This window comes from Echinops telfairi, unplaced genomic scaffold (assembly GCF_000313985.2).
Source record: "Echinops telfairi isolate 266 unplaced genomic scaffold, ASM31398v2 ScPeMD7_18;HRSCAF=68, whole genome shotgun sequence".
Taxonomy (NCBI): domain Eukaryota; kingdom Metazoa; phylum Chordata; class Mammalia; order Afrosoricida; family Tenrecidae; genus Echinops; species Echinops telfairi.
Window position 1 is genome coordinate 43,016,717 of NW_022103915.1, and position 12,798 is coordinate 43,029,514.

The 12,798-nt window shown below is 38.6% G+C and overlaps 1 protein-coding gene across 1 annotated transcript in view; it reads left to right on the top strand.

Annotated features, from left to right (window-relative positions):
- Positions 1–12,798, top strand: part of KCNH5 (potassium voltage-gated channel subfamily H member 5) — a 356,634-nt gene that overhangs the window by 21,105 nt on the left and 322,731 nt on the right. The window contains exons 2-3 of the mRNA XM_004698639.2: positions 5,749–5,872; positions 11,166–11,272. Of these exons, the coding sequence (XP_004698696.1) occupies positions 5,749–5,872; positions 11,166–11,272 (231 nt within the window). The remainder of the gene's footprint in view (positions 1–5,748; positions 5,873–11,165; positions 11,273–12,798) is intronic.

Consider the following 12,798-nt stretch of genomic DNA (forward strand, 5'->3'; position numbering starts at 1 on the left):
TTATTATTTTTTGAAAATATTTTACTGGGGGCTCGTACAACTGTTATCACAATCCATACATCCATTCATTGTGTTCAGCACAGTTGTACATATGTTGCCATCATCATTCTCAAAACACATTATTATTTTTTATAATAGCTTTATTGACATTAAAATTTTGAATGAAATAAAAATCTAACTTAATAATAAAGTGTGTTTGATGGCCAGTATTGTTGAAGTACTCTGCCTAACATCTTAAACACAGTTATTGCCGCATGAGTTTTATTGAATCCCAAGGTTTTAAAGCTGTCAACAAAGGAGCCTTGGTTTGCACTGGTACTTCTTCAAAGCTAGGACTGAATGAATAATAAGGAACGTCCACTTGACCTTCCCCAGAGGTATCCCTAAAAATGAGCATACGTAATAATCATTATTTTCTATGCTTCCATATATATATAAAGATTGGAGCTTCTTCAAAGTTAGAGTTGAATGAATAAATAAATAAAGTTAGAGTTGAATGAATAAAAGAAAAATAATCTATTTGCCTTTCCTCAGAGGCTGCCTTATGAATAAGCACAAGTGTTTTCTTCAGTGAAAAACTGAAGACTAGTTTTCACTTCAATATATTGAAGCTTAGAGAGCGGCTCAGAAATGTAGTTTTATGAATTAGAAAGCTTTAAATATCCGTTTTCTTCTCCCCCATCAGATGCTCCTTGCCCATGCTCCTCACGTCCTTTAACCTTACTCTCCTGCTGCTCACCTGTAACTCTGCACAGATGCATCGATGTGTTTGGCAGACATCTAGAGAGCTTGTTAAACTGAAGTTTCTGATTCAGAAGGGCTGGTTGGGGTCTTGAGATTCCAAGACTGCAAGAAGCTCCCAGCTGATGCCAGTGCACACCATGAGTAGATAAGGGTTTTCCAAGTTTGACTAAACATCCGACTCACTTTCCTGACTACCCTTCTGGGTTCTACCCTGGGTTCTGATTCATAGTGACCTGATAGGACAGGGTGGAATTGCTCCAGTAGGTTTCTGAGACTGTAACTCTTTCTAGGAGTAGCAAGCATCCTCTTCCTCCCACGGAGTGGCTGGTGGTTTGCAGCTGCTGATCTTCTGGTTAGCAGTCCAAGGTGTAACCACTGCACCACCAGGATTGACTCCATGGGAGTGAGGTTGGTTTTGAAATGTGGTGTTAAAGTTTCTTTTCTTTTTTGTTAACTGTTTTTGAGTCAGTTCCAACTTTTGTTGACCTGATGTACAATAGAAGGACACATCGCCTGGTCCTCTGCCATCTGAACCCAATGTCATAGCCATTGGGTCATCATCTCATTGAGAGTCTTCCTCTTGTCCCCTAACCCTCTACCTTACCAAGTATGACGCACTTTTCTAGGGACTGGTCTCTTATGAAAACATGTCCAGAATATGTGAAGTGAAGTCTTTCCATCCTCAGCCTTCCCATCCTTATTCAGTGTCCATTTTCACATGCATATGAGACAATGGAAAATACTGTAGCTTGGACCAGGTGCACCTTAGGCCTCAAAGTAACTTCTTGCTTTTCCATCTTCTAAAGAGGTCATGTGCAGCAGATTTACCTCATGTTATCTGTCCTTTGATCTCGCGACTGCTGCTTCCATGAGTATTGATTGAGGGTCCAAGAAGACAAAATCCTTGACAACTTATCTTGATTTATTATGATGTTACTTATTTTCTTGTTGTGAGGATCTTGGTCTTCTTTACATTGAGTTGTGATCCATACTGAAGGCTGCAATCTTTGATCTTCATCAGCAAGTGCTTCACGTCCTCACTTTCAGCAAGCAAGTGTTTTGTCATCTGCATATTGTAGATGGTTAATAAGCTGTCCTTCAATCCTGATGCCACATTCTTCATATAATTCAGCTTCTCTGATTATTTGATCTGCATATAGATTGAATAGATTGATGTATTACTGCAATCATTTTTGAACGGTCTTCAGCAAAGTTTTGCTTTCATGTGATATTAATGATATTGCTATAAAATGTTCTTATGATTTTTGGGTCACCTTTCTTTGGAATAGTCACAAATATGGATCTCTTCCATTTTCTTGGCCTGGTATCTTCTTCCAAATGTTTTTGGCATTGATTAATGAGTTATTCCAGTACGTCATCAGTTTTTTAAAAACACTTCAGTTAGGGTTCCATCAATCCCTGGAGTCTTGCTTTTTGCTAATGCCTTCAGTGAAGCTTGACCGTCTTCCTTCAATATCATCGATCCCCGATCATATGAAATTGGTTGTACACAAATCAATTGTTTTTAGTGTGACTATATATTTCTTCCATCTTGTTTTAATGTTTCCTGCATTGCTCAATGTATTGCCATTGAATCGTGAGTTGGTGGGGGTGAGCCAGCCCCCACCACTAACCACAGGTTCAGTAAGCACAATTGTACGGTTGAGATATATAAATATTATATTAAAGTCATAGAGAGCATGAGAGATAAAAGAGAGAGTCAAATAATGGAGTCAGACACATCACATGGTAGCATGCTTACCTCAGCCCTGCTTGGTGGTCCACGTGGAGAGAGGGGGAAGGGAAGAAGGACAAGGGGAAAAGGAAACAGGGGAGGAGAGGGAGCTGAGGAGAGGTCAAGGGAGGAGCCGAGAGAGTAAGGGGGCATTGAGGGAGAGCAAGAGCTCTTTATTGCTAACCCTATTGCTATATACCTTTGGAGGCCTGCAAGCCCACTAATTACAGGTAAAACATACATCACAGGAAGGGGTTGCACTATAGTGTTATACAGTAATGGAAGGGGGTGGTCTAGGGGCAAACACACAACAGGAAGAGGAGGGATTGGGGGTATACATGTGACAAGATGGGCAGATCCTAGATTTAGGATAGCAGCTTACCTTTGACCTGTTCCTGGGTCTCCATAGGAACCATTGTCAGTAGGGTGTAAACCCCACCTACAGGAACCAAATACATGACTGCAGGCCTGTCCATTGTCCTTAACAGCAGGGAGCTGGGCCCACTACAGTCTGGAAATTGATCACCCTCAGGGAGGATGCCTGCTATGGTCTGACCTCCCCCCCCACAGTCAATTTAGTCCTGAATTTCTTCTTCAATTCTTTCCGTGTGAGGTATGCTGAGCTGTTCTCACTTCGGGGCTTTGTAACTCCCAGTGTTAACGCTTAGAAATCTGGTTCTATTGTAGGTGCCAGTGTTTGGGAATTATTACACTAAATTTTTGCTTCTTTACAGACGCTGCTTACTAGAAACCCTTGATAAGCTTTAAAAATAAATACTGTAGAACGTTAAAGAACACCGATGAATATTCGTAACTCAGAACTGGGTGAACCTGAAGGACATCATTGTTACTTTTTAGGTGCCATCGTGCCGGTTCTGATCAGAGTGACTGACACTTTGTACAACAGAACGAGACACTGCCCAGGCCTGCGCCATCCGCACCGGGCTTCACGTTGAGCCCGTTGTTGCAGCCACTGTGTCAACCCATCTTGTCGAGAGCATCCCCTTTGTAGCTGCCCCTCTACTTTGCCAAGCATGATGCCCTTCTCCAAGGACTGGTCTCTCCTGACAGCATGTCCAAAATATTCCCATTCTTGTTTCTAAGGAGATTTCTAGCTCTACTTCCAAAACACATCTGTTTGTTCTTTTGGCAGTTCATGGTACTTTCAATATTCTTTGCCAGAGCCATAATTCAAATGTATTGATTTTTCTTCTGTTTTCCTTATTCAGTGGCCAACTTTCACATGCACAATAAGGCAATTGAAAATACCATGGCTTGGGTCAGAAGCACCTGATTCCTCAAAGTCACCTCGGTTTTCAACATGTTAAAGAGGTCTTGTGTGGCAGATTTACCTAATGTAGTGTAGTCTTTGATCTCTCGACTGTTGCTCCCATGAGTATTGCTTGATTGTGGACCCAAGCAAGACAAAATCCCTGACAACTTCAATCGTTTCTCCACTGATCATGACATTACCTATTGGTCGAATGGTGAGGATGTTGGTGTCCTTTATATTGAGTTGTAATACAATATTATATTGACTGCAGTCTTTAATTTTAATTAGCAAGTGCTTCAAGTTCTCCTCACTTTGAGCAATGAAGGTTGTATTATCTGCATATGCTGGTTGTTAATAAACTTTCCTCCAATCCTGATGCTGCATTTTTCTTCATATAAGAAAATTAGCTTCTCTAATTATTTGCTCAGCATACAGATTGAATAAGTATGGTGAGAGGATGCAGCCCTGAGGCACAAGACCATTCCTGGATTTGAACCCTGCAGTATTCTTTGTTATTTTTGCACTCTGTCTCTTGATTTATGTATAGCTTCCACATGAGTACAATGAGGTGTTCTGGGATTCCTACTCTTCCCAAGGCTATCCGTAGTTTGTTATGATCCATATAGTCAATAAAGCACCAGTAAATATCTTTCTGGTATTCTCCGCTTTCAGCCAAGATCCATCTGACATCCACAATGACATCCCTTGTCCAGTCCTCTTCTGAATCCAGCCTCAACTGTTGGCAGCTCCTTGTCAATGTGCTATGACAACAAAATTTTACTTTTGTGTGATATTAATGATATTGTTCTATAAATTTGAGCATTTTGTTGAGTTACCTTTCTTTTATGAGTACAAATATGGAACTCTTTTAGTCAGTTTACCCAGTAACTGTCTTCTAAAATTTCTGGCATAGGTGAGTGAGTGCTTCCAGTGCTTTCTCAGCTTGTTGAAACACTTCAATTGATAGTCCACCAATTCCTGGAGCCTTGTTTTGGCTAATGCTTTCAGTGCAGCTTGAACTTCCTTCAGTACCATTGGTTCTTGCTCAGGTGCTACCTCCTGAAATGGTGGGATGTCAACTAGTTTTTTTTTTGGTACAGTGATGGACATTATGTTGAGTGAAAATAGTCAATCACAAAAGGACAAATATTTTATGGATCATTACTATAAAAATTACAGATAGCTTTTGGAATATTTTGAAAGATACTATTTTGACATTTTAAATATTTTAATCACATTTGTCATATGTTCTAAAAGTATGAAAAAGCTATTGCTTAAAACAAGTGGATATTTAGTTAAGCTTGATACCAGAAAATATATACATTTTTGTACTCACTTTTATAGCTTGTTTTCCCATGAAAAAAATGGATATAATTTTTAATTAGTATGCTGGTATTTTACACATTTTGTTTGTATGTGTTGAAAATAACAATTTGGTTAATTTATTATTGGGAAAAATGACTCTTTAATACTATTTTAAATTAGACTTCTCAAGATCAGCCTAATGACAAAATTAATTTTCCCCTGTCAAAATTATCTTAGTAGACTTTTTGGAGGACTATTCAATTTGCTTCTTATGAAGTTCAGCATTCTCATCTGGTGGGGAGTGTGTGTAGTCCTGCTAGATTAATCTGTCTATAGGTGAAATTATTGTAATAGTTAGCTTTGATTCAATACTAGACAGATTCTGTTTTTTGTTTTTTGTGTGTGCCAGATCTTGTCTTAATAGCTTAGGGAATACTTGAATACAAAAGGTTGTTAAAATTGGTTTATTCTAGATGAAGTTTCTAATTTGTGAACAAATCAGGCATTTATTGTAGGGTGCATTTGAGGATCATGCTAAATTGATTTGGTCAGTTTCCAGCATATGCTGTTAGCTGTAGCTGAACAAACCATAGTTTCATGTGTCCATCTTTAAGAATCTGCCTTTTTCATTATTTAAAAGAAGTATGTTGTTAAATGATGCTGAGTGACTTCCTTCTTCTTCTCTCCTTAGAATCAAGTTTCTTACTGGGAAATGCCCAGATTGTGGACTGGCCTGTAGTTTATAGTAATGACGGGTTTTGTAAACTCTCTGGCTATCACCGAGCTGACGTCATGCAGAAAAGCAGCACGTGCAGGTAGGTTATAAGATGGTTCAGAGACCTCTGGGAATTTAGCAAAATGCTGATGTAGCGAAACTCACACCTGAGGGCTGTAGGGTAAAAGCGAATCAGCGTAGTAAGGCGATTCAATTGCCCATGGAAATTTAACAGGTTAAGAGTCATTGAAAAAAATATATGCAAATCTGTGAATTCACTTATGCATTCAAAACATATATAATTTTTGAGCCCCTTCTATAAGCCAAGACTGTTCTTAGTGCTCAGTGGTCAGAGGATACATACTTCATGAAGCACATCTAGCACAATTAAAGTTATCTTGAATAAAATAGTATAAACGACCCCATCAAAGTAGACAATGAGAAGAGATGTGAAGAGAGGCTTTCTTATCTGTATTTCACAAGCAGTTTCATTAACATCGGATTATCTCATCAGCCAGTGAGTGCAGGTTATCCTTCCTGGATGTCAGTCTGTCTGTTTCCATTTGACAATGGGCTCTGCCTGCCTCGTGGCACTGAGTTCAAGTGTAGGAGGGCAAAGTCACCTCAGGGTTGTTTGTCTTCAAAGGTTAAGATATCCAGTGGTGCTCTCTCTGATTTCCCTTAATTATATGTGATGAGTCGACCACTTATGACTGTCTCTAAAAATTTTTAAACTCATATAAATGAATGGCTTGTGAAACCTTTGGTTACAGTCCGCAATATAAAGTAATGCTTTTGATGTATTCCAAAATTACCTATTCTGAATGTTGGAAGCTGCATTGTAGTTTCTCCCTAATATCTCCTTTTTACAATTTCTTAGGCTTCCTCTTTTTTGATCCCTTGAAAGATCTCAGTCCATCCTTTCCTTAGCCTTTCCTGGTTTATTGTGCTGATTCTGAGCTGGAGACCACATTTTTTCAACTGTGTTAAGTCAATGGGTGTTGTTTCTCTGATGATGTATTTGCTACTCTTGGTAACTACAGTCAATAGTGATGACCTGAATGTTCGTTGGTGTTTTAGTCTAGGAATATTGTAGACATTCGGCACATTCATATAGGTTGGTTATGCTTTTTCTAAAGTTAGTAAGATTCCTCTCCCACTTCTAAGTCAATTAACATTATAATTGGAATCATCAAGAGGCTTATTTGTGAGAGTTTGATAGCAGAACAAAGCCCCCAAGAATAAATAAATCCTACTACAAAGCCAAACCACAGACTCCTAAAAGTTTTCTAGGCAAGCCTACGTGGCTTTGGACACGGCCTAGACCAGACCCATGGAAAATTTCTCTTTACCCCACAAACTTAACACTGTGAGCTATGGGAGAAATGGCCAGATTAAATAGGCACTAGGTCAACTTATGCATCTTCTTTATATACACACACTGGAAGAAGAAGCATAACTAATTTGTGTCTAGCATAATTGAAAAGGAAGGGAGTGAAGTTGGGATTGGGGTCCTTATTCTAACCACATCCCTAAGAAACAGCCCAGTAATAATTCAGCAGTTGTAACACACACTGTCATCTGATTATACATGTGATCCTCCCTGTCCTCCGAGGTATCATCATCATCATTTTACTGAGGAGGAAACTAATGTGTAGCGAGGTGATGTGGCTTGCCTATAGATTTAGCAGTCTGTAAGTGACCCACCAGTTTTAATAATTCTTGGTTACATCATGGGTATCCAATGTTATCACAGGATTGGATGATCTCTGTAAATCCAATTTTATTTGACTTTTAATAAAATAATAGTGCAGTTGTAAACCTTATTTATGGAACAGGAATTTAATTTTTTGTCTAAGAGAACAACATGAAGTTTCGTAATGTCTTCATATTCCCATTATATGGTCCTTGATAATATTCAGTAAGATATACTTGTATAAGATGATTGTATTTAGTTTCCAAATCTGATCACCATTTCTTCAACTTAGATCCCTTCAAATTCCATTAAAGATTACATTGAGCATCACCTATCCTGAACCCGAGGGCTAGAAATGGTGATGAAGACTTCTGATATTTAGATGAAACAAAGGCAGGCAAATAAACTAATTTACCATGCCCAAAGAGAACATAGGACAATTGATCTAGTCAGTAGTTTGGACAACCTGTGATGGAAATATTTCAAAGGTTGAATTCACATCCAGAATTCTTGCTTTGTAAGGTACATTTCAGACATTATTTATAGTCTTCAGTTTTAAAATCAATTTTGTTATTTAACTAATGCATTTAACTACTTACTTTGGATATGGATTCTGTCACTGGAAACAACATGTCCTATATAATAAGCTTAAAAGTGTCAGTGGAGCCCTGTAAGAAGTGAAAGACTCCTTTTTGGAATGTATTAGCAGGGCTTTGTTTGACAGTGGTTTGGAAAGAGTATGACACTATACGATTGGGAAACTCGAAATGACGAAGCAGATTCCCTGGACAGTCACTCTTTTGATTAGATTTCTTAAAGCACCCCGGTAAGACTAAGAAACTTGTCCAAAGACATTGTTTGCAGCCGTCCACTGCTTATGGAGCCAAGTTTACATACATTTGGTTTGGAATCAACCCGGGTGTGTATGGACTGGAATCCCATTAGCATTACTTTTTAACTCACCCTTGTAAATATTTTTTTAAGGACAGTACCCATTTTGTCTTTCACTTAGCTGAAAGGGTAGAACCATCATTTGGTGAAATATTTGTAGATTATCCCAGGACAATAGTCTCCAGTCTCAAATACTCAGTCTGGATGTAAGGATAAAGAACTTGAGGTTCTATTCCAACTATTTCTCCCCTCTTCCAGGATCCAGCTATTGTGACTCTGATCAGAACGGCAGTTGGGCATCATCTAGTTCTTCTGGTCTCTGGGAGAGGAGGCTGTGATTTGGGTAGACTATTAGTCTTATAGACAACTCTACTTTTGTCGAAGTCAGATGTGTGTTATAGTTTTTTTTTTGGCTAATGCCTTATTCTGTTGTGATATTGTGGTAGGTGTACTAGCTAAATTTTTTTTTTAGCAACGTAATTAAATATTAGCATACCATGCTTAGAGAACTACCCCATGGAAAGAAAATTCATTGGCAAAAGCAAGCAAGCAAGCAAGCAAACAAACAAACAAACCCATGTATAAAAAGTATGTTATTTACATACAAATGTCGTAGTGTCTTGGCGCGGTTAGTGCTGAGAGTGCAGAGTGTGTGCTCCGGGCTCGAAACACACATTTATTATTAAAAAAAAAAAAAAAATCTAAAAAAAAAATCGTAGTGTCTTCTTTGAGCCTTTGTTTGCCCCCTCTATTGCTCTGGACAAATAGTGACCTATCATTGTATTTTACATGGCTGCTTGTAAGCTTTTAAGACCCCAGAAGTGACTTGGCAAACTAAGACATTGGTGGAGCATTGTGTTAGTCTGGGGAGAGTAGAGAGACAAATTCATAGACACTCATATGTGCATAAGAAAGAGCTTTATATACAGAGTAGTTGTACATTAAGAAAACATCCCAGTCCAGTCCAGATCAAGTCCATAAGTCCGATATTTGTCCAGATGTCCTATACCAAGCTATAAAGTCCTCTTCAGACTCACAAAACACATGCAATGATGCCGAATGCAAGAAGATCACAGGCCAGTGGGTGAGAAATATTGTAGATCCAGTGGGGTTGTAAGCATTTTAGCTTTGGTAGGGGTCTCCAAGTGGCTCCTTCAGCTCCAGGGCTCTAGTGTAGCTCCATGTGTACTGTCTGCAGGAATGTCTCCCAGGAGTCAGCATGTGTCCTGCCTCTAGCAAGCTATTTATCTCCTTAGCGCCTCCACATGAGGTCATCAAGCTGCAACCTTATTGACAGGCTAACCACCACCCCTTCACTCTTAAGTCTCAAATCGACAAGAGATTATGTAACTACCCCAAACATAAACTTTGTGAACAATGTTATACTAAGTTATTTCACAAGAATACAGTACTTAGCTTTCAAACTCAGAAATATTTTCTGTGTTGTACTTAGTTACATGAAAGAAGTTTCTGCATCTGTGTCTACTGTGTGGTTTATTTTGTTTATGAATGTACATACATGCATACACATGTAGATACATCATATACATATCCATATGTGACTATATATAAGGTGACTTTAAAAATTTGTGAAAAAATTCCATTATCTTTTAATTCCATTTTCCATGACCTTTTTGAGGTCTCTTTACATATATATTCTCACTTGTATGCCTACTTACATACATTTATAACAACTCAATTTTTGGGATAGAATGACGCGTACCATATCAATTACCTAAAGTTGTGTGTGTGTGCGTACGTTTCAATGAGTTTGGTCAAGCTGTGTGCATGATTTGGTGTTTTACCTTCCATTTTTCTCAAAATAACAAGTGTCTTCTGTCTCAAGAGTGAATGTCCCTCTCCTGTTACTCATCTCTGCCAAAGACTAGTGAACATTAGTTTTTGCTTATTTACCTATTCATGTTATTTTATAAAAGCGAAAGCATGCAACATTTCTGTAGGTTGTCCATCTGGGTATGGGACTGCTGGGTCCAGTTTCTGACCTGTGGGAAATCTTGCTCCTTTTTGTACAACCACTTTTTCCTGTACGTCGTTAGGTTCACCTTGGGCTGGACCTGTGGAGTCTTCTGAGTGATAATGATGGCAACATTTCCAGTCATCCCTTTTTGATCTATTCTGATTTCATGTCCAGCCTGGTCATTTTTCATGTTCTGCTGTACCTTCATCTTTGTTGGTGAATTTCTGTTTTCAATGACCAATTTCTGCAAGATATCTCATGGGTTTATTACTGAGAGATGTGGAAGAAACACAGCGACCTGCTTTGCCGTCTATATCTAAGCTCAGTAACAGATTTGCAGTGGCTAATAACCAACAGATGATGAATAAAGTGGTGTGATTGTTTAGGATTACAGTGAACATGGTCTTTACAATGCTTTGTGAACTGAAGAAAAAGCTGCAAAGTTTATCCTTTATGCAATTACTTATTGCTAGCAAGTTAATATACTGTGGTAACTATGTTTCTGGGAAACCGGTTATTCAAATAAACCATGATAACTGAATCCAGGCATATTACGAGGTGAGACTGCCACTGTTGTGTGTGTGGGTGTCTGTGTGCATGAAGTGAGTACTAAAGCTAACTTTTTGCTAACAGTTTAATAATCATGTGGTACCATGATTAAAACATGGTTTAAATCTTTTAGTTTTAAATTTTTTGCATGTGGGTGAGTATCATTCCGTTTTCTAACTAACTCTGAATACATAAGAGCAAAGATGACCATATGATTTGGCGTAGTATTTAAAAAGCACCATCAAACTGAAATGGATTTCCCCCCCTTTCTTCTTCCAGTTTTATGTATGGGGAATTGACTGACAAGAAGACCATTGAGAAAGTCAGGCAGACTTTTGACAATTATGAGTCAAATTGCTTTGAAGTTCTTCTGTACAAGAAAAACAGTAGGTATCTAAAGTATCTCTAAGATGTGATGGTTCTTTATTAATGTTATGTTTCACAAGGGGTAGTTAAATAACTATCTAGAAAGAATGTACAAGTGCTATTGAGTTGCAGGCTCGGACACCCGGGAGGGGGGTGGCGGGAGGGCGAAGTTCTACCCTGTCTTTTGGGTCACTATAAATAGGAAATTGACTCAGCAGTAAGTTTGGTTTGACTTTGAGGGAAATTAGATAACACAATAAATAAATTATTCTATATATGGAATGCAATCTTTTGAGGAATAGAAAGAAAGTAGGATGGATTCTAAAGTAACTTTCTCTGTGTGTGCCAAGTAGCAAAATATTTTTAAAATGATTCTCACACTAAAGACCCCATTGTGTGATATCAATTAAAATGAGAGAAAAACAATCACATTATTTTCTGCTTGCAAAGACAGGAAAAAGTAATAGCTGTTGGAATGTGTGATTACTTTCCTGCATAGTAATAGGCAATGTGAACATATGGTATCTACTGGATGTCATGTTTCCCATTATGGATCCTGCTAGAACTCAAAATATACTGGGCAGAAGGAGATTAGAAGTAGTTATTGCTTTTGGAATAGGCCATTCACGTCAAATACTGATATGCGCTCTCCTCTAAGATGGGATTTGTAAGTAATCCAAAGGAGCTCCTCACGTAGTTCTCCATCTCACCAAGTGGGACCTTGTTAATGCAGTCCTCTATTTTTAATTCTCTTTGCTGCTTTCCCACATTTCCTCCTTTTATGTAAATCAATGTTCACTTCATCTGGCCAATTTTAGATGTCATCAAGTTGATTCTGATGCACAGGGTCCCTGTGTACAACAGAATGAAACATTGTCTGGTCCTCAAACCTCATTTTTGACAATGACTGCGACTACATTCCTCTTCAATTTGTCATTTCCATCATAGTAAACTATGTGCAGATCTGATTCAAATAGCCAATGACAGTTCACTTCAGCTCACTAATGCCTAGGATATTGATCTTTATGAATTACATTTTATTTTTGATGACCTCTAATTTTCCTAGATTCATACTTCATACATTCCAAGTTCTGATTATTAATAGATATATTCAGCGACTTCTTCTCATTTTGAATCACGCCCCCGTAGCGCACGAAGGTCCTTAAGGCTCCATCCATGTCACTATAGTCAACTCGACTTGGAGAAGGGAACTCTGCTTCAGTCATGTTCTGAGCACTGTGGTCGCTGTGGGTCAGCACTGACTGGATGGCAGTGAGTGAGTTCTGACCTGAGGGGCTCCTCCCCAGGCACAATACCTGACTGTCAGTGTCCCACGCTATTGATAACGTTTCATTATCTTAAAATGTTCTGCTGCTTTGTACCACGTTTTTAATGGCTAATTCCCCAGATGTGGATGGCCTAGTCCTTGTTCATAAGTCACTTCATAAGATCGGTCCTTTTATTGAGTGTTAATAGTACATGATACTAGAGCTCATGATTATCTCTGGTGGAAATTGGTGGCTTTTCAATTCTTCCCCATTTGCAT